This window comes from Lipotes vexillifer, unplaced genomic scaffold (genome assembly GCF_000442215.2).
Source record: "Lipotes vexillifer unplaced genomic scaffold, Lipotes_vexillifer_v1.1 scaffold109, whole genome shotgun sequence".
NCBI classification, from domain to species: domain Eukaryota; kingdom Metazoa; phylum Chordata; class Mammalia; order Artiodactyla; family Lipotidae; genus Lipotes; species Lipotes vexillifer.
The window spans coordinates 2336675-2363408 of record NW_006790015.1 but is presented as its reverse complement, the minus strand read 5'-3'; the positions used below and the strand labels follow the sequence as shown (position 1 = coordinate 2363408).

The window sequence follows — 26734 nt, the reverse complement described above, 5'->3', positions numbered from 1 at the left end:
TGAACAGCCACAGAAGTATGTAAGGAAGTCAAAGATGTCCAAGACAGAATAGAGAACTGATGGGAAGAATAGGGTTCCCAATCATAGACAATTTGGTGCATTTTCTTTCATCAGTAACTGGAGATTACTGAGGTGAAAACAGAGAAAACAGGATAATATACCACAGAGGACATTAGTCCATTTACACTGAAGGTCTCTTTATTTCTGACCATTTCTTTACAGTCACCCTCCCTCCAAGGGATAATGCCAACATGTGTGTCTCCAGCCCAAATTTCCATCCAGAAATTTAGATTCATATTTCTCATGCTATAAGCACGTGTCCCTGAAAGTCCCCTCACCTCCCAGCATCTACATTTCCAGTGCAATCCTACACCTGTGCTGGATCACCTTTCATTCCCCATTCACATTGAGCTGATATCTGAAATCACAGGTCTGTTTTCCTTTCATGATGCATCTATTGTCTAGATTTTTATTTCCAAATGCCCAGAAGAAAGCTTTTGATAGATGCACCCAACTAGGCAGAGATATAGCAGTGGTATAGAAAGGGCTCCTCTTGATAGAATGTCTTATTGCCCCAGCGAGGACATGGGCTGGAGCTAAGCCAGATGGCCCTGGGACATCCTAAATTCCTCATAATCTCAATTAGCTCATCCCGAAGCTGGGCAAGTCTGCCCAGGTGGAGAGCTCCATGAGGGCTATAACTTTCCTGAGGGGCAGGATAAAACTCATCACTTAAATGGGGCATACCAGTGGTGTGACACAGCAGCTTCTCCATGATGGTCATAGAGAGGAGGTTCCCACACAGGCTAAGCGTCCTGAGCTGGGAACAGTGGCTCAGGACAGGCAGGATGGACTCAAGTTGAAAGTCACTGATCCCACACTGCTCTAAGTTCAGTTCCTGGAGGGAGGCTGCAACTTGCTCCAGGAGAACTTGGAGGAGCTCAGGGCTAAAGTCGGTCAGCGTGACACCACTCAGATCCAGGCCTTTTAGCTGATGGATGTTTGGGCACTGAGACAGATGGAGCAAGTCTGAATCTGTAAGCCGGCAGTTAGTTATTGAGAGGTTGTCCAAGGGGCTCTTCAGGCATCTGGGGGGAAAACAAGCAATTAGGTCTGAGAAGCCTGGGTGGCATGAGCTAAAGTTGTCAGATAGTTGATTTGCCCAAAGCCAAGGTCCTACTAACTGCCTTAAGAAGGTCAATACCTAGAATGACCAGTCTCATTTTAGAGTGACTCCTGTCATCTTCTTTGTGTGAGTGGGTCAACTTTACAGTATCTTGAAAGCTCTCTTTCATCATGGGTCAAGCAGGGTGAAACTTACTTCACCTCTTTTAAATGATGAATGAAGATAATGAAATGCACTAGAACCTACTCAGCAGAGAGCCTAACACTGAGTCTCAATCAAGTGTGGGCATCACTGAATTTGAATATTGGGAGAGAAAATTTAAAATGCTTTCAACTCAGGCTTCTTTCAGACTATGCTTAAGCCCTAGGCACCTGTATCTCTGGGCCAGATGAGGCTGGTGGGAGACATGTATAGAGAATCAAACTGGACAAGATCCTACATCATCAACAGGGGTTGCCAGTCTGCAGGGGCTCACTTACACCCCTGCATCATCTGCATCTATTATCTGTGGCTGCCGCTCCACTGCCATCCTCTCAGAATCATGCATTTCTTAAATATGAATTTTTCTGGAGCAGTAGACAGCCTTTTAGAGACTGGGAATTTCAGACAAGCTCACTGTGTTCACAAACCTGGTAAGCACAGAGACTCTGTCTCTCTCTCTCTTTCTGCCACACAGCTTGTGGGTTGGTAGTTTCCCAAGCCCTCAGCCCTGAAAGTGCAGAGTTCTAACCGCTGGACCTCCATGGAATTCCCCAGAACTCCTCTTTAGAATTGCTCGGGTCTGAGGTAGTTTCCCTTCTTTTTTTTTTTTTTTTTTTTTTTTTCTTTCGTTATGCGGGCCTCTCACTGTTGTGGCCTCTCCCATTTGCGGAGCACAGGCTCCGGACGCGCAGGCTCAGTGGCCATGGCTCACGGGCCCAGCCGCTCCGCGGCATGTGGGATCTTCCCGAAACGGGGCACGAACCCGCGTCTCCCGGCGCGCGAAGCCGCGGCGGCCGGGGCGCACGGCCCCAGCCGCTCCGCGGCGCGTGGGAGCCTCCCGAACCGGGGCACGAACCCGCGTCTCCTGCATCGGCAGGCGGACTCTCAAGCACTGCGCCACCAGGGAAGCCCGGTAGTTTCCCTTCTTTAATGCCCTCTTCACTTACCTAATTTCCTAAGTCATCCGACATAGATATCACTTTCTAAGGAAGAACCTATGTCCACCCTCACTGGATCCTAACCCCATGATCTATAGCTTTCTACTATGGTGTCCCATTACAGAATCTCTATAGCAGTTTGTTCCTCTACTTTGATTTGTGTGGTTATGGGCTATCACACTTCAGGATAGAGCAGCAAATGACACAGTTCACATGACATTCTAGTGTTGTGTTCACTGTTACCTGGTCAGTGGCCCACTCTCACCTGAGCATCTGGTCCAGGCAGCCTTCAAGGAAGGAGGGAGATTCCATACGGAGATCCCGGAGGTGCTGCAGCCTGAGGAACTGAGAGGTAATTTGGACAACGTGCTGCTGTTCCAGCTCCTCAAAGGCAGACACAAGAATGGGGGAGAGAAAGAGTCTCTGCACATTACCCATCTGGCCCAGGAGAGGAGCAAACACGGCTAGGGTGGACAGATGCCAGGTGCAGTTCACTTGCACCTCCTGGATACAGTCCAGTTGCACCCTACTCAGGACTGTCATAATATTTTCCATGGGCATTGAAACAATCTTCAGCTTCTTACAGCACAGGTGTATGGAAACTTTTCTCTGCTCCACCCACCTGATGAGGTAGGTGAGGAAATTATCCAAGCTCCTTTTCTTCAGACAAAGTTCTATGAACACCTCCAAGGGAGCCACGGGCTGCTGTGTCATTGACCTGTGCTCAGCCACTGGTACCATTCCTGAGCTTGAGCACCCGTGAGCGCTGGCTCCAGACCACATGCTCCAGAAGGTCTGGCCAGTACCCCGTAAATCCAGCACTAGCAGTTTGCACCTCCTATGAGGAACAGATTAGTGGGGGTGCATTAAAATCCGCACAGAATAAAACCACTGTCTCAGAATTGACAACAGACTGTCCACCTGCGTTTTTATTTCGCATTCCTGTCATCACCTGCTGACTCCCCCTCTTCCCTCTCTGCCTCACTTTCCTCCGTCTCCCTTTCCCTTCCCCCCCTTTCTAGTTCTTCACTTCTAGTACTGTTAAGCGTCACAGAAAGGAGATGAGGCATGTTCTTTCAACCCCCTTGCATCTTAGGTACCCTTACATATCAGGGTACCCTTACATATCCCATAGTGAGCCAAGGTCTCTGAACTCCCTCACTGTCATCATCAGAACCCTCTTGTCCATCCCTTGTCCATCTACTTGTCCATCCCTTGTCCATCTACTTTCCCTCATCCCACCTGTCTCTTCCAGGAAGCCCAGGATTTTACCAGGCTATGCAAATCAGACTCACCTAGGGCGAACCTTCTGGGCAAGTAGGACATCAAGTGCTTCCAGAACTGCTTGTAAGGGCCCCACATGAGGCATGTCTATCAGGTCCCCCAGGGGCAGGCGGACAAAGGGCCAGGCTTGCACCATGGCCTTCAGGGTCTCAATGTGTCTCCCATGGAAGGCCTCCATGAACAGTGGTGGGAAGAGCTCAGTGGGCAGATGTTCCACAGCAGAAATGGCTGAGGCCTCATCCCTCAGCAGGCTTGTTCCCGCCAGGTCCAGGAGTCTGGATGGGGTCTGGACACTCATCCTGACTCTATTCCAAAAGGAATCCTGTGGAAACTGCCAGGGAACAAGGCATCAATTTCAGGCCAAGCAGGAGCACACCTCAGACTGTCTCCCAAACCTTCAGAAGTACCTACTCAGGCCAAGGTCACTGCTCTGGCAGAGGTGGAAGTGCCTCAATTAGCCCATATTACACTGTGGACTCAAGGGGCAGAAAACTATAACATGTTCCCTGCTGGATCCAGAACAAGATCTCACAAGTACCAATGAGGAGGAAAGGCAACCACTAGCTCATTCAGTTCCATCCACTGCTTTGCTTAATTCCCGTCCTACTGGGAAGTGGGTACCAAGGAGCCTGAGAACTGACTCCAATCTTTATTTGGGAAAGACTTTCAGACCATGACTTAGAGCCCTAAATCTATGCGAAGAGGAGTGTCAGGTGGACCAACACAGCCTACATCCTCAGTTACCTCAGTTAACTTGGCTGGTAAAGATTAAGGAGATACTCCTACAATGAATGCTATTTGTCCACAAAATATATATTTTAAATTTAAATTTAAAGAAATAACATTCCAAACAGATGTTTTTTATTAAGAATATCTGCTTGAAGGACTTCCCTGGTGGTCCAGTGGTTAAGACTCTGTGATCCCAATGCAGGGGGCCAGGGTTCAATCCCTGATCAGGGAACTAGATCCCACGTGCTGCAACTAAAGATCCCGCATACCGCAACGAAGATTCCACTTGCTGCAACTAAGACCTGGCTCAGCCAAATAAATAAATAAATAAATAACTATTTTAAAAAATAATATCTGCTTGGTGGGGACATTTAAAAATGAGATAAGCCAAAGAACAAATCAGAGTATTTGAGATTTAGGCAAAACTACACTGAGAGGCAAAACCAAAACCTGAAATGTGTTCATCTGAAAAAGATGATTTTTCAAAAACTCTCTGTGCCATCCAGAGATCCATGCTACCCTTCAAGATCAGCTTACCATGGGTAAGAAGAGGGAGTCCTTAGCTGAGGTTGGTAACTTACTGCTATGATGGGGTTGGCGGGGTGCTCAGACCTCAGACCATGTGGAGACCCCAGCCAGTGACTCTGGACCCAGAAGATTCTGCATTCCTTCTTCAGAGGCTGAGCCTTTTATACACCTTTCTAATCCCATCATCCCTCTGGCCAACTGCTAACTCAATCAGAAAAGGATCCTTGATTATATTCCATACTGCCCATTGGATTGATCCTGATTGGATCTTCATTCTCCAGATTACTTGATTGAATCAGATATCCATTCAGGAAGCAGAAAGAATGATGGAGGGGGAATCAAGGACCCATTCATGGATTCACTCCACAAACATTGACTGAATTCTACCAATACAGACAGTTATATTCCTGGGAGGTCAAACAAGAAAGGGATTATTGCTTCCTGACATCGGGCAAGAAAAAAACATAACTTGAAACCATCATTATTGGGGGATCTTTGGCCATATCAGAGTTATCGAAATGTCCCTGAATTAAAACAGCTTCATTAAGACAGTGGTATTGTTCCCAAAGTAAACATAATAAACGTGTTTCTGTATCAACTTGTCACTTGGATGTTATGTAGCAAAGATACGAGATGATGAGCCTATTCAGGGAGTAAGGGAAGAGCTTTTGTGGATGTGGCTGGTTTTCCAGCCTTAAGCCAAGCCTTCTGTGAAGGTGGGCATGTCAAGATCACAGTGAGAAGTAAGGGTGGGAGCTTCACCTCTTGGAGCTGAGCATTCCTGAAGGGACCACGGAATGACTGCAACAACTGAAAATAAAGAGTTCTTATTCTCCTAAGGAGGATGGAGACTTAAAGACATTTCTCTGGGTGATATTTGGAAAGTAAAAGAGAGTGGCTCAGAGGAAACAGTGTCACCTTTGAGGGTGTTTCCTCCTAGAAAGTTGGGATCAGCACAGCAAACACCATGAAAAGACTAAATCTAAGAATGTGAGAAGAGGAAGAGATGTGAGTCCTGGGATCAGACATTTCCAAGACTGAGAGCCACTGAGGGTGGGCACTGTGGGCTCTTTGGGAACTTGGAGCCAGGGAAGAAATAAACGTGGGTCAGTAGCAAGTAACACGGTCATCCAGGGGCAGGTGCTACAAGGAGAGGTTTTCTTTAATTTTTATTCTCACTGAGGACACTTTCCAGATAGCAAATATCCCCAGACATTTTTCTGGGTATTGGAAGCCGAACCATAATTCCATTGGCCACTTTGCAAATGTATTTAGATAATTACTGTTTTCTCAAACTTAGCTAAGTTCAAGACAGATTCTGAACAAGGAAACACCATTAGGCACAGAAATAAAATTCTTTTCTCTTCATAAAGAGAGAACTTTTTTTCTCTTCTATTGGGTGTTTAAGGTTCTACCACATTCAGGGATGACTCCCACCTGGGCTGCATCACACAGAGATTCTTTTGAAGTTTAAGTTCACAAATAAAGGGAGACCCTTTCTCCATCTCTAAGAATTTTCCATGCCTCTCTTCCACCCCATTTATTTGATGCCCAAACAATTCTTATATAGCACTGGCCACCAAGTCAAGGACTCTTTAAGGGTGTTTTCCCTCTGGGTCACGTTCCGGAAGATTCCTTTCACCACATTTCTGCCATGGGTATAAATGACCTTTGCATAAAAATAGGGTTAAATTGGATTCTACTCAATAGGCACTTTAACTCCCAGGCCAACCATCCCTTTTATTAAAGACCTGTGGTAGAGTGAGATTAGTACCAATGATGATCATAAACATCTCTGTTTATTGAACAAAAATTGGGTAAGAATGGTGCGGACACTTTTTATTCACTACCTCAGATCACCTTCACAGAAAATCTAAACATCACTGCTATTTTCCCCATTTTTAGGCTGGTGAATCAAGGTTTCTTCCAGGTAGAGGAATCTTCCCATTTCTGTGCAGTGAATAATTAGGTGACAGGATCAGAAGGACCCCTCAAATTGTCAGACAACCTAAATGTTGCAAAGGACTGACAGAGAGCCTTCACATGATGTTAGTGGAAATGCAGAAACTGCAGAGTTTAAGCTGGGGATGTTTCTATGGGATGGCAGTTTCTATGAGGTCCAAAAAGACCATTGTTTTAAAGTGAGAAGTTGAAACTAATTCTCTGAAAAAAACTCGAGGGCTGATATGGAAAATAGCAAAAGTGGCTAGACTCCAAGTTGGTCGTTGTCAGATTTGTGGGCATTTGTGGGAAAATCAGAAGGAGGTTTCCTGCCTGAGCAGTCATCTGTTGAGCGAGACCTGTCAGAAGGAAATCAGAGACAGACACAGGTTTACATAGTGAGGGCAAATTTTATTCAGGGCTATGACAATAGAGGGAAAGATACCCCAGCATGTGACTTGGCTTTATTCAAACTTCAACAGATAGGAATAGGGACTCACATCCAAAAAGCAGGGGGGTTACTGGCTGGTAAATTAATAAAGTCTGGGAGGGATTCTGGCTGAACCAATGTAACAGATTTCTTGCTAAAGGCAGCCCAGCATGATCTGATACCAATAGTGGGCAGTGAGGAAATTTGATCAGATTTTTGGGGTCATCAGATATCAAGCATGGGGATTCTTGCTGAACTGACTTATGGTTCTTATTGAAACTAGATTTTACAAGGAAGTACACAGACAATCCCAGGAGAGGATTCAGGAGGCTGAATAAATTTTGGTCAAACAAAGAACGTTTTCCGTTGAGGGGATTGTGTTGGGGCACTGGGTGGAATGTGCAAACGCTGATTTAGTGAAATGTGCGGCCAACTTGGGAACAGATGAAAGTCACTGATGCTGGGCAGGGAGAGCACAGGCAGGTCACGTGGGAGTTGGAATGAAGATGGGATCCTTTGAAAGATTTCCATGATCTGATTAACAGTCTCACACCCACTGTCATGGGTACCTGGAGATAATGTTGTCAGTGGACAAAGGAGCAAGAAGGGAGAGAGCACAACCTGCATCCTGGCCTGGACAGAGCAGTCGTGTTGGAGACCCACAGAGGTGGAAAGACACAGGAGTCCCCATAGCCTTGGCAGTTTACAGGAGGCTTATGGGTGGCCTCCAGAGGAGGAGGGCCCCTGGAATGATGATTGGTCCACTGGGGTCTTGTTCTCTTTACAGTGATGGGTTGCTATGAACTGAATGTTTGTTCCCCGTCCCCTCCTCCACCTGCCACACCCAAACACACGCACATCCCACAGATTCATATCTTGAAGCTTTAATTCCCAGTATGATGGGATTTGGAGGTGGTCCCTTAGAAGGTAACTAGGTTTGGAGGACATCATGGAGATGGAGCCCCATGATAGGTTTAGTGCTCTTAGAAGGGAATGAAGAGACCTGAGCTCCCCCATGCCCCACCATGTGAGGAAACTAGGAAGCTAGCTCCCTCCACAACCCAACCATGCTGCCTCCATAATCTAAGGTTTCCAGGCTCCAGAATTGTAAGAAATAAATTTTCTTTGTTTATGCCACCCTGTCTATGGTATTCTGTTATAATAGCCTGAATCAACTAAAACACAGGTGCATGGGATAGAAACAGTGCACAGGAGGCTAATGTTTTTGTAGGCTCATGATTTTTTTTTTGAACAAGTCACACAGAACACAATAAGAAGGCGGTGCTGAACATAGTAGGTTAAAGTAAAATACATACAGGTCACATGATTGACTTTATCATGTAATCTGTTCTTATATAAAATTTCCTATGATTATAACAATCACCCTTTCATTCATTATTTCAGGTCATGTCTTACAAATGATTATTATATTCCTGAGATTCCACTAGGCCTAGATGGAATTTAGGAAGTAAAGTTTACATGGGCTCCACCCTTGTGGAATTGAAACCCAACTCATAGGGTTAACAGAAACTGTTAACTTTAGTTTGTCTCACAGAACAGCAGAGAAGGGAACAGCTTGTTTAAAACCCTCCTCTTGTAACCTGTCTTCACCTGTCAAGCTCGCCTTCATTGTTCCTGCGAATTGCATACCCTGTAAGCTTCCCATACCTTAGACAATATATGACAAGATTCCTTTAACCACCCTCTAAAGATAACACCTCTGACATATGGTTCACTATATTAATAGTTTTTAAGTTGTTTTTTTCAGGTCATGGATCTAGTCTTGCCCAGTTCAAACCAGTCAAGACCAGCGACCATTCAACTGGCCCTGCATGAGTGTACAGTGTATAACATTTTTACGTGAGAGGGCCAAAAACTCCATCCTCAGGTCATGCTAATGCCACCATCTTCTGAACACGTATTCCATGAAAAAGCATGTAACTCAGACAAGCGTGCACAGAGCATCTATGACCTCACCATTTTCCTGCCTTGAATCAACTTTCCCTGCACCTCTACCTCCCTATACTGTTCACCCATAAATATCCCTGCTCCTTTGCCTTTGAAGAGGAAGATCTCAGACATGTTCTCCTGTCTCCTTCCTTGGCTCCCTTGTAAATAAGGCCTCTCCCAACTGCAAACCTCAGAATCTTGGCCTTTGGCTTGCTGACCGTGGGGCAAATGAAACTGGGTAAGTAGCAGAATGATGTAATTCATGTTTGTGACCATCTTCGATCAGCATGCTGAGAAGTCCAGAAGGTGATCCTTAGGCTGAAAGCACCAGTGATCATAAAGTTCCAGGAATTCTCTTTATATTTCCACTCAACTCTTACGTGTTTTATTGAGCTTTTTCTATTATCAGATTCTTTTCCATGACCAGTGATGGAAATAAAGGCATCATCATTTTAGAAAATCAAGAGCAAAATCATACAGTGAATTGGAGAAATAAAGAGACAGAGTTAAAGAAGCTTTCATTGAAGAAAGAAAAAAGACGAGTTGACTTTTTTTAGATTCCATGTATAAGTGAGAACATACAGTATTTCTCTCTTTTTTTAATAAATGTATTTATTTATTTTTGGCTGCGCTGGGTCTTCGTTGCTACGTGCAGACTTTCTCTAGTTGCGGCGAGCGGGGGCTACTCTTCGTTGTGGTGTGTGGGCTTCTCATTGTGGTGGCTTCTCTTGTTGCGGAGCACGGGCTATAGGCACGTGGGCTCAGTAGTTGTGGCGCTCGGGCTCAGTAGTTGTGGTGCACGGGCTTAGTTGCTCCGCAGCATGTGGGTCTTCCCTAACCAGGGCTCGAACCCGTGTCCCCTGCATTGGCAGGCGGATTTACCGCTGCGCCACCGGGGAAGTCCCATACAGTATTTATCTTTCTCTGACATATTTCATTCATCATAATGCCCTCAAAGCCCATCCTTTTTCTAGAATACGGTAGGATTTCCTTCTTTTTATAGTATAATATATATACATATTTCTGTATAGATATATCACATTTTCTCCATCATCCATTGAGGGACTCTTAGGCTTTTTCCATGTCTTGCCTATTGTAAATAATGCTGCAGTGAACTTTGGGCTGCAGATATCTTTTTGAGGACATGATTTCATTTCCTTCAACATTTACCCAGAATTAGAATTGATGGATCTTACGGTAGTTCTATTTTTACTTTCTTGAGGACCCTCCATACTGTTTTCCACAGTGGCTGCACCAGCTTACACTCCCAACAGCAGTGCACGAGGGTTCCCTTTTCTCCATACCTTCCTCAACACTTGTTATCTCTTGTACTTCTGATGACAGCCATTCTAAAGGGTGTGATGTCTCCTTGTGTTTTTCATTTGCATTTCTCTGATTAGCGATGCTGATCTTTTCGGTACCTGTTGGCCATCTGCATGACTGTTTTTTGCCAGAAAGATATTTAGTATGAACTGTGAGGTCAGAAACATGCAGTCCCCTGCAAATAGGCAGAGTGTAGAGAAATATGGGGTGCAGGTGAACCTCAAGTATGTTTTCTGTAGGATAAGGCAAACCAGGCAGAGAACTTGGGGTCTGGGGTGGAGGGTAGCTTCTCCTGAAGGGTGGGGCCCAAGAGATTTGGTGCCATGCCCTGGCTCTGATGTTGAGCTGCACACCCAGCCCGGCAGTGGCTGAACTGGTCATCTGCGCTGCCGTTTCGTTATTGTGCTTTACTCTTAGAAAACCCACTGTCACCTAGAGCACCACGAAAATAAATAAATAAATAATAAAAGTCAACAAAAGTCACAGGGATCTTGGGAAGTAAATGATGTGTCCCCTGAACGTCTGAATAGAAGCACAAGTCCTTGTCTCTGTAAGTGGAATATCCTCCCCAGCACCCCTGGTTCTCACTGTGCACAGTCACAGAGGCCACCTCCAAACTCTCCCCACCCATGTTCTCAGGACACAACCCTTCACCTTGGAAAAGTAGAAATTTGGGGAGGGCTGGGATGCTGCAAGATTGTCCTCAGAGCTGAGTCACGCCAAACTCCCATCTCCCACTCCTGTTACTGTCACTGACCCCCTGTGTAGCTCTGATGCCACCTATCTCTCCAGGGGCCCCTCACACCTGGCCTCTGTCCACAGAAGAGAGGAACCTGCAGGAAGGAGACTCAGGGTCCACGACCCAGGTTGTTTAGCTTCTCCTCCTGCACAGACATGGCCAAAGGTCTGATGGGAGGTTCTGGAGTCCAGCTTTAGGCCCATCCTGAGGTCACCTGCATTCTTGTCCCAATTGCATTTCCATAACCTAGGAAGCAGGGCCATCCCAGAGGGGACTCAATTAGACTTTGCTCTACAAACCTTCTCCTAAGCTTTTCCTCTTCCAAGACTGTTTTGAAATCCAGGGTCCTGTCCTTCCACAGGGCTTCCTCCAGGCCTCACCCCTTGCCCTGCTGTCCAGAGGATCTTGCATCTCCAGCTACCAGGGAGCACTGTGGGCCCAGAATCAGCTTCTGTGCAGGATCCCCAGAGGAAGGTGAGAGAACTTGCATTGCCTTGAACTTTGGGGAAGCCAGGGAGAGGAGGCTGGGGAGGTGGAGTGAGACCACCCAGGCAGAGGATTGCTAAGGGACCACCTAAAGTTTGTGAGTAGTGTTGTGACATGACCTGTTGCATATTTCCCAGTCTCCCTGTTTGCCGTTGGACAACGTTGAGAGGTTAACAAGGAAGCAGGATACCAGCAGGAGACACTTTGCTGCTCTTGGCAGGGGATGCTGGCTTGCACTTGAGTGGCCCAGGGGACAGGTTTGGGGATGTCCTGGAGGCAGAATCAGCAACATTTTGATCTTAAAGTGAATGTGAGGTAACAGGGTAAGGCAGGTTTCCAGGAACCCCCTAGAGCTTGATTGTGATTTCCTGAGATTCGGAGGAGTGGGAAAGGAGCAGGTATGGAAAAAGAAAGTAAGGAGTTTGGTGGGCCATGTATGTTTTGAGATGATTACATCATTGAGTGAAAAGAAATATCAAGTACAGAATAGCACATGCAATAGAATTCTATTTATATAAAATCATATATATATATATATTCATTCAAGAGCTATTGGACAATGCCTCCCATGGAATATATATTTTACACCTGGTGTTGCAGGATTGCAGGGGTGTAAGGGTGACTCCAGCCCCAGCAATTTCAAAGCCAGGCCCACTGACCAAGGTGGGTCTCAGGTCCAGAAGTGCAAAGGCACTTTCTCTTCTGATGTCATCAGGGTCACAGCAGGTCAGGTCAGAGTGCCATGCTCAACAGTTTTCCCATATCAGAGGCTACTGGGTGGCACCCCAAAAGCCAAATATGTCCCACACACATCTTTTGGGACAAAGTAAAATTTGTGGCCAGAGGTTAAAAATCAAGTTTTATATCACAATTTAGTCTCCAATGTCCCTTGGGGGAAAAAAATAGTAAAAGAAAAATGTAGCAACACTGAATTCACCTTCCTAAAAGGCATCACTTGGCATGAACTCAGAAGCAGCTTCCCTGATGTGGGGTCCCGCGTCCTCTAGGTCTCCCTGTTCCCCTACTGCAATCCTTCACTCAACCCCCACCTGACCCTGGGGCATGTGGGGTTCCTATCTCATGTATGAAGATGCCAGGCAATTTTACCTGAGGCTGGGGATTTGTACCGGGAAGAGAAGAAAACTGTTCTCCCACAACTGCAGTGGGCAATGGATGGGAAGACCCCCAGATGGGAGTTTGGGACTTGAGTTTCAGAAACCACATGCAGCCAAGCTTCTCCTTTTCCAGTGGCTGTGGGAGTCCAAGTCCAAGAAAAACAAAACCCAGCATGAAAGCAGGATTCAGGAGTGACCCAGGGTGCCTACAGTGTCACAGGAACCTCAGAAACAATTTCTTTCTCGAACAAAGAATCTGAGGTCCAGGGCGCGAAGTGAGCTGCCAGCAAGGTAATGCCTGGCCAGAACTGGGACCTCAGGGTGAGCCACAAACTGTTGGTAGGTCAACAAACTGTTGGTAGGCCTTCCAACTGAGGCATGAGTTCTCTGAGCATCTGTACACCTATGATCACCAACAGAACCCAGAAGTTTTCCAAGAAAAAACAGAAAATCACAGGATGGGGAAATATGATTTTTTTAACATCTTTATTAGAGTATAATTGCTTTAAATTGTGTGTTAGTTTCTGCTTTATAACAAAGTGAATCAACTATACATATACATACATCACCATATCTCCTCCTTCTTGCATCTCCCTCCCACCCTCCCTATCCCACCCCTCTAGGTGGTCACAAAGCACCAAACTGATCTCCCTGTGTTATGTGACTGCTGCCCATTGGTCAGGTCACAAAGCACCAAACTGATCTCCCTGTGTTATGTGACTGCTGCCCACTAGCTATTTTACACTTAGTAGTGTATATATGTCCATACCACTCTCTCACTTCATCAAGCTTACCCTTCCCCCTCCCGTGTCCTCAAGTCCATTCTCTATGTCTGCATCTTTATTCCTGTCCTGACCCTAGGTTCTTCAGAACGTATTCTTTTTTTTTTTAGATTCCATATATATATCTTAGAATACAGTATTTGTTTTTCTCTTTCTAACTTCCTTCACTCTGTATGACAGACTCTAAGTCCATCCACCTCACTACAAATAACTCAGTTTTGTTTCTTTTTATGGCTGAGTAATATTCCATTGTATATGTGTGCCACATCTTCTTTATCCATTCATCTGTCAATGGACACTTAGGTTGCTTCCATGTCCTGTCTATTGTAAATAGAGCTGCAATGAACATTGTGGTACATGACTCTTTTTGAATTATGATTTTTCTCAGGGTATATGCCCAGTAGTGGGATTGCTGGGTCTTACTGTAGTTCTATTTTTAGTTTTTTAAGGAACCTCCATACTGTTCTCCATAGTGGCTGTATCAATTTACATTCCCACCAACAGGGCAAGAGGGCTCCCTTTTTTCTCCACACCCTCTCCAGCATTTATTGTTTCTAGATTATTTTTTAACATCTTTATTGGGGTATAATTGCTTTACAATGGTGTGTTAGTTTCTGCTTTATAACAAAGTGAATCAGTTATACATATACATATGTTCCCATATCTCTTCCCTCTTGCGTCTCCCTCCCTCCCACCCTCCCTATCCCACCCCTCTAGGTGGTCACAAAGCACCGAGCTGATCTCCCTGTGCTATGCGGCTGCTTCCCACTAGCTATCTACCTTACGTTTGGTAGTGTATATATGTCCATGCCTCTCTCTCGCTTTGTCACAGCTTACCCTTCCCCCTCCCCATATCCTCAAGTCCATTCTCTAGTAGGTCTGTGTCTTTATTCCTGTCTTACCCCTAGGTTCTTCATGACATTTTTTTTTCTTAAATTCCATATATATGTGTTAGCATACGGTATTTGTCTTTCTCTTTCTGACTTACTTCACTCTGTATGACAGACTCTAGGTCTATCCACCTCATTACAAATAGCTCAATTTCGTTTCTTTTTATGGCTGAGTAATATTCCATTGCATATATGTGCCACATCTTCTTTATCCATTCATCCGACGATGGGCACTTAGGTTGTTTCCATCTCCGGGCTATTGTAAATAGAGCTGCAATGAACATTTTGGTACATGACTCTTTTTGAATTTTGGTTTCCTCAGGGTATATGCCCAGTAGTGGGATTGCTGGGTCGTATGGTAGTTCTATTTGTAGTTTTTTAAGGAACCTCTATACTGTTCTCCATAGTGGCTGAACCAATTCACATTCCCACTAGCAGTGCAAGAGTGTTCCCTTTTCTCCACACCCTCTCCAGCATTTATTGTTTGTAGGTTTTTTGATGATGGCCATTCTGACTGGTGTAAGATGATATCTCACTGTAGTTTTGATTTGCATTTCTCTAATGATTAGTGATGTTGAGCATCCTTTCATGTGTTTGTTGGCAGTCTGTATATCTTCTTTGGAGAAATGTCTATTTAGTTCTGCCCATTTTTGGATTGGGTTGTTTGTTTTTTTGATATTGAGACTCAGTGTTTTTATCTGAGTTAGAGATTATATGGTACCCATTCAATAGAGAGACAGATAGATTCAGAGAGGAGCAGTAACATCTTCCAAGGCACACAGCCTGTAAGTGTAGAACTGGAAGCTCTGTTTGTCAGTGCTCTTGAATACTGCTCTATGCTGTTCCAGCACCCGACAGTGCATTGCCCACTTTAAGCCTTGTAATAAAATACTGGAGTCTTAGGCTCCTCTCTTACAGGAGGAAGCGTGAAAGAACATGAGGTTCAGATGTTTACCATGTTGTCTTCTCTGCAGAATGTTATTCCAAAAACCGCACAGATAAAATAAAAGTGGAGTAACACCACCTACTACAGTGGTTCCCAATGTGGGGTCCCCAGACCGGCAGCATCAGCGTCACCTGAGAATTTGTTCTAAAAGTGACTTCTTGTGCCCACCCCAGTCTGACTGATCCAGAAACTCAGAGGGTGGGACCAACATTGGTGTTTTAATAAGCACCTCCCCAAACACCTACCACATCCGCCAGGGATGCTGAGCTGCCTCACTTTGAGCATCCACGTGAGGCAGTGATGTAGGAAAAACATCCTCTCTGGCTGGCTTCCTCCCTCCTTTCCACTCATTTTCAGAAGGTAGGGAAATCCCCCACCAATCAGGCTGCTGCTATTGGTTGTGCAGCCCAACTGTTAATCTGGTAGCAATGTTTTCGTCTGACTTTTTTTTTTTTGCGGTACGCGGGCCTCTCACTGTTGTGGCCTCTCCCGTTGCGGAGCACAGGCTCCGGATGCGCAGGCTCAGCGGCCATGGCTCACGGGCCCAGCCGCTCCGCGGCACGTGGGATCTTCCCGGACCGGGGCACAAACCCGTGTCCCCTGCATCGGCAGGCGGACTCCCAACCACTGCGCCACCAGGGAAGCCCTCGTCTGACTCTTGAACGCTTAGTAATCCGGCTCAGCTACTTCTGGTCACTAGAGTGTTAACAGCCACTTTTTAGACTGTGTGTGTGTGTGTGTGTGTGTGTGTGTGTGTGTGTGTGTGTGTAAGTGTAAGGTCATGGAACGCTGACCACATATGGGCATCCGTGGGCTCTGGGATCCACTCAGTCCCACCTTCACCCCTAACCATTGTCCTTCCACTGTCTCAACTGCCTGGAAAGGATTAGATGGATTGAGGGATTTTGAGATTGGGGATGGCGCTGGGTTATCCAGTGAGCCTCACATAATCAGAAGGATCCTTAGAGAGGGAGACAGAGAGGAAGGAAGGTGCTGCACTGCTGGGTCTGGAAATGGAGGAAGGGGACAGGAGCCAAGGAATGTACGTGTCCCCCGGTGGCGGGAAAAGGCAAGGAAAGAATTGACCCCTACAGCCTCCAGAGGGAGCACAGCCCCAAGAATCCGCTGTGAACTTCTCACCTCTAAAGCTGTAAGGGAATAAACTTGCGTTCCTTTAGGACAGTGAGTTTGTGGTATTTGTTACAGCAGCGATAGGAACTAGTACACCACCTTTCTGGACCTTTAACAAACCTGCCGAGCTCCTTCCCAGCGCGAAGCCTCGCATATGCCATTCCTGCAGCCTGAGCCAGCCTGTCCTCCCTCTCCACCTGTCCCTGCACCTGTGGCTCATCCATCTCAGCGTTCTAGTCTCAGCCTAAATGTCCCCTCCTCAGGGAAGCCCTCGCTCACTAGCTCATGTCTCCATGCCCCCATTACTGCCCCCATGCGCCCCTTTAGTTCAGCACAACCCCAGTGATCTCCCTTATGACCTACTGGCCCCCAAGGTCCTCACTTCTGTAAGCCTGTCTCCCAACGTCCCCCTCTCCTGAATGCAGGAAAGGGATGCATTCAACATCCCTTTCCTGCTGGACAGAAGGCTGTGAGGCCAGAGGCTGCCTTGACCATGGCTCGGTGGATGTTTGTGGGGTGAGTGGATGGTGCGGGAGGCGTGAGGAGGCCAGCTGGCTCCATGTCAGCTGTCTCTTATGTCTTGTACCCACCCTTCCTCTACTCTCCATTCCTCATGTCACTCATTCATTCAACAAACATTCCTGGAGGATATGTACCGAGTTGTGAGAACTTGGAGTCCTGTTACCTCTCTGGGCCTCAGTTTCCCCTTGTGTGAAATATGGGAACTTATGGGTTCTTCCAGCTACTCTTGACTTTCAAGTCTGTCTTGTGCACATACATGACACTCCTTGTGTCAAAGGCTTTATTTGTGGGCTGGAAAAGAAAGGAACCTGTGGGTTTGGAGGAGGGGTAGAAAGTATAAAACACAGACCATGATTCCAAGGGCCACTCAGATGGGCCTGATTTAAAACTCTGGAAGCATCTGCAGCCGCCTGCTGTCTGGCAGGTCCGACGGTGTGGTGGGTCTCCATGTGATTCCACCTGTGCTGTGATGGGGTGGCAGTTCTCAGGAGTGTGGAACAGGCTGCAGGCGAGGGGGAGGCCCCGCAATCACATGCTCCCGCTGAGACATAGCACCAGAAGGTGGTCTGGGGTAGGAAGAAGTGAAAATGCTCTCCCTCCAGGTGGCCTTGGGCCATGGGAGCCATCTCTGCTTCAGCTGCTCATAGAGTCCGTAGTTTGTAGGGGGAGCTGCAAGGCAAACCAGAGTCTGGGTGAACAGGGCTTAGAGGAGGAGGCCAGTGTTGATGGGACAGGAGAATGGTTGGTTGGACCCTGCAGGTTCTCCCAGGCTGCCGTACCAGGGAGCTAGGCTGGCCGTGCACTAGAGGGGAGGAGGAGGCTTGCGGGAGGGTGGTGGTCCTGCCAACCCCCAAGAGCCTCAGGGTGTGGCCTGCTCCCTGTGTACCTAGGAGGGACCAGGCACTGTGAGAAGCCTTGGAAAATTCAGCCCCATGACCTGATTGAAGGTGGCGCCATCAGTTCCTGGATAATAACTGCCCCACCCCAGTAGGGAAGGGAGTAGCGTGAGCTTGCGAGAGTGACCTTGAGAGAAACCCTTGCAAAGTAATGCGTTGTGACAAGCGCTCACTCTCCACAAAAAGATAAGTGCAAAGGATAGGGGCAGCTTGAAATGTAAATCAAATCAAGGCACTCTCCTGGTAAATCTGTGCAAAGTCTTGTTACTGAGGGAAGGACAAAATCCACACTCCTTATTGTGGCCTATGAGCCCCTACCTGGCCTTCCTCTACCCCCGTTTGCAGCTTTGTCACTTGCTATTGTCTCCCCTGGGATGTTCTTCCCTCCAATTCCTGCATGGCTCCCTCCTTCTCAATTCAGTTATTTCCTCCAGAAAGACCGTCTTTGTCATCCCATCCCAATGAGAATCAATATACCTGCCTCACTTTCTCTCCGCTACCCGTTTTCTTTTCTTCATACCGCATATCCCGGTGCAGTGCACTCGATCTTAGGTTATCTTATTCATTAATGATGTCCTCTGTGTCTCTTCATGAGGGTGTCAATTCCCTGAGGGCAGGAATTCCTCCCTATCTGTCACTGCTGTGTCCCCAGATGCTACAATAGGGCACGGCACCTGGGGATTACTCAGTTAGTATTTATGAAATGGATGATGGATCTGAGTGTGCAGTGATGCTGCGGCACACCACCCGTGCTCCAGGTAAACATGGTGCCGCAGGTGACAGTTTCATCATACAGCAACATCATCCAGCAACACAGGGAGAGGGCAGGTGGCCTGGAGGGTAAATAGGACTCTTTCCCTATCTTCTCATTCTAATGCTTTTCTGGAGTCTGAGTCACCTGTGAGGTTCTTCCACACCAGGTGGGCACACGTCAGCCCTATGCAGTTATGAACCCTTTAGAGCCCAATAAAGGGGGTGATCCTGAATTATAAAAATACCGAGAAGGGGGAAGTCAGCTTTCTCTGGGAGCCACAGCAACTTATGTCTATCCCACGTGCGGAGCTGGGGCAAGCTTGGGTTATAGTTATGCCGGTTGTAATGGCCGTCGTACGTGCTGATCAGATGGTGGCACAAGGGCTCCTGGTGGTGGGTGATCAGGTGCTTGTACGGGAGTCCCTGGAAGGACAGACACAGGGCACACTTTACCAATCAGAGGAAGGCATCCACCTGGCTGTGGCTGGAGACTGAATCTGCCCGCCATGGAGATCTGTGGTGCTGATGGAGAGGGGGCCCCCATGGGAGTGTGGCTGCCTGAGCCCTGGGAGCCACCAACAGGAAACACACTTGTCTGCCCACCATGACGCAGTTCACCTTCAAACACACATCCCACGTCAGCTGCAGTCCGTTCTCTGTGTGAGGAGCTCCCAGCCTATGCCAAGACAACTCATCCCAAGAACGAGCTAGGGGGATGCAGTAAAATGAAAGTCAGGATACCCAGCTGAATAGGGAGAGTCTGAGCCATCTCATTGCATGCCCTTGTGATCTGAAATTACCCCCTTTTGATTTGTCTCAAGTCTCATCCTTCCAAGTGCCGATTTCCATGGCAAGTGAAAGATGTTAAATGCCGAGCCTGACGTCTGCACCTTCTATTTCAATCAGTTACTATGGGAAGAGTCAGAGAATGCTCCATAAATTGCCTTCACCTGCAAAGGATTTATGTCTCCCTCAGCTGGCAACTCAGGGAGTGATTTCTTTGGTAGGGAGTTATTCACAGGGAGAAGAAAGCTGTGTTCTTCCGACTCTGGGACGTTTGCCTGAATCGGTGCTTTTCCTAAGAAAATCCTCTTGGCCCTAAAATGGAATCCTAGAGGACTGGGCTGATTTACAGGGAAGATAATGTGGATTTCCATGCTCGTCCTCTTGTCTGGAGTAGTGGGGAGGTCTGTGCCTACTACGGCCTAAAAACACTGGCTGCACCAAATATTTCAAGTGGCGGTTCCATAAATCCGTCAGATCACAATGCCAGAAGGAGACAAAGGGGGATGGGCAAAGACATTAAGCAGGGGTTCCCAAGATCCACATCACCAGGTGTCTGGAGTATATTTCCAAGGTCAGGGAAAGCAAGTTGGAGGGGTTCTCAGCTATCTTGACCATGTACACAAGATTTTTGTTTTGATCAGTTACGGTAAGCTGACAGACATAGAGAAAACTGCCTTTGAAAGAAGAGTTTATCACTTACAATTCCCAAGAGGAGGGGGCATGTCACATCACACAGGACCACATGGGAAGCACAAGGGTCAGTCAGGAGGCAGAAGGACTGAAGATAGAACATGGCCCAGAGCCTTCGTTGTGCTTTCCAACAAAGGAATGGGCAAAGCAGGGTAGGCATGTTTGAGAAGTGTAGGATTGCACAGATTGAATAAATTCAGGGTGTCTCTGGTTGTCACTGCCTGGCCCTGGAGTGGGGAATATTGGCCTCGCATGTGAGCATTAGATAAAGGAGGTGATTGGAGAGATGGTCTCTGGATTGGTTGGTTTGCATCTGAAAGGCATGATGGCAGGCAAGTTGTTTACTGCCCCTAGGAATTAGCTAGCCCTGGGAGGGGCAGCCTCTCCAGGATTAGCAAGGCCCCTAAAATATCAAAGTAAAATACAGAAGATAAAAAACATGATTAAAACACCTGCCTAGGGGATAAAAACTCCATTGATCCATAGTCAGTTTGAAGAGCAGGTGCAGCATTTGCCAAAGGCAGGAGAGTAAAGTGGGGAGGGAGCTGGAAATGGAGGCTGTCCCAGTAGGGGAGCACAGGATGCAGCATACAGAGGAGCTGACAGAACTGAAGCAGCAATGTGGAAGTGATGCTGTGTCCAGTGTCCTCAGCACACAAACAGGCTATTTGAACAGAATCCCTAGGAACGAATATCCAACTGCTGGGTTCTATTTTGTGTATGTGTTGGAGGAGGTATCTTAATTTTATCCAGACTCTATGTATGTGTGGTTATCCCTCATCAGGGTTTGTGATGGGACAACAAATGTCTTTAAGAAAGGGCACCAAGGGGCTTCCCTGGTGGCGCAGTGGTTGAGAGTCCGCCTGCCGAGGCAGGGGACGCGGGTTCGTGCCCCGGTCCGGGAGGATCCCGCGTGCCGCGGAGCGGCTGGGCCCGTGAGCCATGGCCACTGAGCCTGCGCGTCCGGAGCCTGTGCTCCGCAACGGGAGAGGCCACAACAGTGAGAGGCTCACGTACCGTAAAAAAAAAAGAAAAAAAAGAAAGGGTACCAAAGGTGTATTGAGAGCTAGGTTAAATGTCTCATGTACATTGATGGTTAGGGGATGGTTAGGATTGTGGGTTCTAATTTTGACTTCCTTGTATTAAAATATGTTTGTGTCTCCAGTGCACACTAATGCTAATGGTTGGCAGCACCAAAGCATCAGCATGGTCCGAGGACCATGCAGTGCGACCCAGATATGACAGCACAAACCAGAGATGCCATCATGGTCCAGGGATGCTAGCGCAGAACTGAAAATCTGGCACTGTTTATACTGACATGAATCCCCAAATGCAGACATTGAAGAGTCAACTCTGGCAGGTGGTAAAAAAGGATCTGAGGAGACTCTTTGCTTGATTTCTTGATTTGCTGAGCAGCCCCCGGTTCAGTCCCTTACCGACAGGCTACACAGCTTCAGACAGGATACTCGCCACCCTTGGGCACATTTTATCTGTAAATGAGGGTGCTGAGCTGGACAGTCCCTTGGGTCCCTTCCAGCTCTAAAATGTTCCATTGTGAAGGGTGTCCATCCGTCATTCTGCGCCTCCCTGCCCCCACCCTGAATTTAGGCAAAGGTAGGGTTGTGTGGGGTGGGAGTGAGGGGACAGAAATCACCTCTATGAGCAGCAGGCTGGCAGAAGAAATAACCTGGGGGAACACCCAGATCATGGTGGGGACAGGGCATAGTTGTGCACCCAGTGGGTGAGCACCTACAAGCTTATTCTCTCCAGGCTGAGCCTGGTGGGAAGTACCCATGAGGGGTGATATAGGAAGAGACTTTCTCTCCTGTTCCTGGAAGGGCCAGGATCTCTGAGCCTCTGGCACACTCTCACCTAATTTGATAAATGTCTCAAATGCCTGGTCTTGGGCGTGGAAGGCATATTCTGAGGTTGCAGTGCCCTGATCCCTGTTCTGAAAGCCTGGAACACAGCCACACTCATAAACAGGCACCCAACAAGTGAGAGTGCCCTGAACAGTCCTCGACTTCTCATACAAAAGAACAGGACGCTTGGGCATAGCTGCTACAAACGCTGTCTGTTCAAACATCACCACCACTTAACTTTTGGAGTACTTTGTGTGATTCCTGACTACATTCACCTTAATTGAACACTTACCTTTGTTTGTTTCCCATATTCTTTGCCTGAACCCTGTTGGAAAAGTGTGAAGGAATGGGGGAAATGGCCCAGGAAAGTGCTGGGATACCAGCCAAGGGGAATGCTACCAGCTTGAGATTAGATTGACATCTGTCCACCCAGTAAGTAAGGGTAAATGACATTGGCAGCCCTCTGGCTGGGGAGGGTATTTAATGAGGTTACTCCTGAGTTTCTAAGAGGTAAATGGGTCTAGAAAGAGTCTGGCTGTTAGTGTCTCCTGGGCATTGGGAGGGAGTCAGGCCTGAGTGGGGGTTCCCGAGCCCTCTTACCTCAACTCTCTTCTTGCTGTACCACCTGGAGATCTGGTCTGGTCTGGGGCCTGGAAAGGGGATATACTCTTTTCTATAAATGGTCTGGGGTGTTTTCTCAGTGGCTTTGGTGAACTGAAAAAGACCAAATATTCAGGACAGTTTCTGTGATGTCCCTTCTCAAACTTCTGCTGCATTCCCAACCATTGGAAGCTGGGCAGAAAAAGGGTAAATATGGACCCCGGGCATCCTGCACAACACAGGCTTAATTGTGCCCCCCTCCCTTCCAGTATTTGAAAAGGAGTGTGCTCAGGGACTTGGCACCCCCACAAGAGCCCTTGGGAAAGCTGTTTTGGTGTCATCTGACCATATCTCATGGTCACTCCTGTTTCTGTTCTCTCCTCTCTCTCCCTGCTCCTCCCTCCTGCTTGATTCCTCTCTTTCTTTTTCTCCTTTGTTGCTCACTCTTCCCAACCCTACTCTTTCTTCCCCCCATTATATTACATTTTTGTGGTTGATGTTTTTTTTTGAAATTCATTGTGGTAAAATATGCACAATAAAAGGTACCATTTTAACTATTTTTAAGTGTGTGGTTCAGTAGCATTAAGTACATTAACAATGTTGTGCAACCACTACCACCCTCCATTTCCAAGACTTTTTCATCCTCTCAAACTGAAACTCTGTCCCCATTAAGCAACAACTCCCCAATCTCCCCTCCCTCAGTCCCTGGCAACCATCATTCTACTTTCTGTCTCTGTGAATTTGACTACTCTATGTACCTCAGATAAGTGGAAGTATACAGTATTTGTCTTTTGGTGACTGACTTATTTCACTTAGCATAGTGTCTTCAAGTTTTATCTACACGGTAGCATGTGTCATAATTTTCTTTTAAAGACTGAGTAATATTCCATTGTACGTACATGCTCCATTTTGTTCATCCACTCATTCATCATTGGATTGCATCTACCTTTCAGTTCCTGTGAATAACGCTGCTGAGAACATGAATGTGCAAATATCTCTCTTCAAGATCCTGCTTTCACTCTGTTGATAATGTTGATAGAGTTCTTTGATGCATAAAGTTTTTAATTTTGATGAAGTCCAATCTATCTATTTTTTTCTCTTGCTGCCTGTGTTTTGGGTGTCATATCCAAGAAATCACTGCTAAATTCAGGGTCATGCAGCTTTTCTTCTATGTTTTCTTCTAAGAGTTTTATAGTTTTAGGTCTTGTATCTAGGTCTTTGATCCATTTTGAATTAATTTTTTAATATGGTGTGAGGTAAGGGTCCAACTTCATTCTTTTGCATGAGTATGATGTTAGCTGTGCTTTGTAACAATCTATTTTAAATTGATACTAACTTGCCTTAACTCATTAATAAAAGCTCCACTCCTTTAGAGCTCTGCCCTCTCCCATTTTATGTTATTGATGTCACAAATTACATCTTGATCTACCATGTATGCATTAACATGGATTTATAATTATTTTTATACACCTGGGTTTTTTAATCATGTAGAAAATAGTGGAATTACAAACCAAAATTATAATAATAATGGTTTTTATATTTGTCTGTGCATTTATCTTTACCAGAGGTCTTTATGTTTTCATATGGTTTCAAGTTACTGTCTAGCATTTCCCCATTTCAACTTCAATGACTCCCATTAGCATTTCTTGTAGGGCAGCCCTAGTGGTAATGAACTCCCTCAGCTTTTGTTTATCTGGGAATGTTTTAATTTCTCCATTTTTGAAGTAGAGTTTTGCTGGCTAAAACAGTATTCTCAGTTGATAGTGGGGTGGGGTTTTTTTGTTGTTACTGTTTTTGACCCCTTTAAATATATCACTCCACTGCCTTCTGACCTGCAAGTTTTCTTTTGAGAAATCTAATGATAATCTTATTAGGGCTCCCTTGTATGTGATGATTCATTTTTCTCTTGCTTCTTTAAAGATGATCCCTTTTTCTTTGATTTTCAACAGTTTGATTATAATTGTCTCTGTGTGGGTCTCTTTGGGGATTTATTTTATTTGATCTTCATTGAGCTTCTTGGATTTGTAGATCCATAGCTTTTCTTCCAGTTTGGGAAGTTTTCAGCCATTATTTCATCAAATAATCTCTCTGCCCCTTTCTCTCTCTCTTTTATCCCATAATCTGTATACTGGTCAGCTTGATGATGTCCCATAAGTCCTTGGGATCTGTTCACTTTTCTTATTCATTTTTCTTTTTGCTCCCTGGACTCAGTAATTTCAAATGATCTGTCTTCAAGTTCTCTGATTCTTTCTTCTGCTTGTTCAAATCCACTGTTGAATGTCTCTAGTGAATTTTTTTTCAATTTAGTTACTGTGTTTTTCAATTCCATTATTTTTGTTTGGTTCCTTTTTATAATTTCTATCTTTCATTAATATTCTCATTTTGCTTGTATATTCTTTTCCCGATTTCATTTAACTCTTTGTCCATATTTTCTTTTAGATCTTTAAGCATATTTAAGACAGGTGGGGTTTTTTTTAATTCTTTTAAATTTATTTACTTTATTTATTTATTTTTGGTTGTGTTGGGTCTCAGTTGCTGTTGGTGGGCTTTCTCTAGTTGCGTCCAGCAGGAGCTACTCTTCATTGAGGTGTGCAGACTTCTCATTGTTGTGGCTTCTCTTGTTGAGGAGCACGGGCTCTAGGCATGCGGGCTTCAGTAGTTGTGGCACACAGGCTCAGTAGTTGTGGCACACGGGCTTAGTTGCTCCGCAGCATGTGGGATCTTCCCGAACCAGGGATCAAACCCGTGTCCCCTGCATTGGCAGGTGGACTCTTAACCACTGCACCACCAGGGAAGCCCCTAAGACAGGTTTTTTAAAGTTTTTCTCTGATACTTCCGTTGCCTGTGCTTCTTCAGGGACCATTTCTGCCACTTTATTTTCTTCCTTTTAGTGGGCCATCTTTTCCTGTTTCTTTGTATGCCTTGTAATTTTTTTGTTGAACACTGAGCACTTGAAAAAAACAGCCATCTCTCCTAGTCTTTGCAGACTGGCTCCACTCAAGGAAAGTTCTCCGCTACGTAGCAGGGCATGTTCTGAGCCTTGGAATCAGCCAGGTATGAAGGTTTAAGTTCCTCTCAGGACTTTTCTGAACATGAGCATGCATCCTCCTTAGGCCTCTGTGTGAGTGTGTGTCTGTCTGTGTGTGTGTGTGTGTGTGTGTGTGTGTGTGCGCGCGCGCGCGCGCGTGCATGCGCATGCTTTTTATTTCCCCTGTGTACATGGCTGCTTTAAAATGCCTTAATTATCTGAGGAGTCTCTCTCTGGCTTCTTCTCAGAGCCTTCGATGTTCTGTTGCATTCCTCTACCTATAATTTCTTGCCCCCAGACATTTGCAGCTTTCATTAACTGTGACCACTGCTGCTTTTTAAGCTCTTCCTAGCCTAAAATATGAACTACCCACTTTTCCCTGTCTGGTCTCTTGAGTTAGGCAGAACAGAGACCAATCCCTCAGGCAGCTTCCAGACAGGTTACAATGTTGCTCCACTCCCTCTGGGTTCCAGGGAGGGAACTGGGAGCTGAGCCACTGCTTCCCCCACACTGCACCACACTGTGCTGGGGAGGGGATGCAGAAAGGGCAAGTAAAAATGCCATGGAATCTCCTACTATTTTGAATGTGGTTTCTTCTACTGGGCATTTGGTTTTTTGCTATAGACCTTTGTTTTGCAGAGCTCACATATAGTTGTTTCAGTTAGGCTACAGTTGCTTTTTAAGTGTTTCCGTGGGAGAACAAGGAACCTGGAGCTTCTTAGTCTGCCATCTTTCTGACATCACTCCAACTCTGCTCTCTTTACGCAATCTCCTCTAGGTGTTGGACCAGTCCATAATATCCCTGGGTACTGCCTCACCTATAGGAGCCTGAAGGGATTGCTCACCCAGTCCTTCTTGCCCTTGGATTACACACCCCTACTCCCCAAACAAAGCCAAGTGCAGTCAGAGCTAAAAATGGCCAAAAGCCACATCTGACCAGAGGGGTGGTAAATGTTCATGTTCCCCCATGAAAACAGCCTTTTCCAGTTCTCAGAAATCACCATCAACCTTCCCCGCACTTGCATCAAAGCTGCCAATTCTATCTCACCCTCTTTCCC

The 26734-nt window shown here is 46.2% G+C and overlaps 2 protein-coding genes across 2 annotated transcripts in view; both read right to left on the bottom strand.

Moving 5' to 3' along the window:
• Positions 1–514: 514 nt before the first annotated feature.
• Positions 515–3847, bottom strand: LOC103085821 (PRAME family member 9/15-like). The gene is made up of 3 exons (XM_007463191.1): positions 3561–3847; positions 2531–3103; positions 515–1088 (listed from the first exon to the last, which is right to left on the bottom strand). The coding sequence occupies exons 1-3, from the start codon at positions 3845–3847 to the stop codon at positions 515–517; spliced, it is 1434 nt and encodes a 477-aa protein (XP_007463253.1).
• A 13478-nt stretch (positions 3848–17325) lies between these two features.
• CFAP107 (cilia and flagella associated protein 107) overlaps positions 17326–26734 on the bottom strand; it is a 10377-nt gene continuing 968 nt past the window's right edge. The window contains exons 2-4 of the mRNA XM_007463181.1: positions 22649–22762; positions 18956–19133; positions 17326–17730 (exon numbers count right to left, since the gene is read on the bottom strand). Of these exons, the coding sequence (XP_007463243.1) occupies positions 17546–17730; positions 18956–19133; positions 22649–22762 (477 nt within the window). The 3' untranslated portion in view covers positions 17326–17545. The remainder of the gene's footprint in view (positions 17731–18955; positions 19134–22648; positions 22763–26734) is intronic.

Excerpts from the sequence above, each read along its gene's own strand:
- LOC103085821 (XM_007463191.1), bottom strand. The coding sequence starts at position 3,847 with ATGAGTGTCCAGACCCCATCCAGACTCCTGGACCTGGCGGGAACAAGC. Across the intron at positions 3,104-3,560 it reads GCCCAGAAGGTTCGCCCTAG|GAGGTGCAAACTGCTAGTGC; the intron begins GTGAGTCTGATT and ends TGTTCCTCATAG. Across the intron at positions 1,089-2,530 it reads TGCCTGGACCAGATGCTCAG|ATGCCTGAAGAGCCCCTTGG; the intron begins GTGAGAGTGGGC and ends TTTTCCCCCCAG.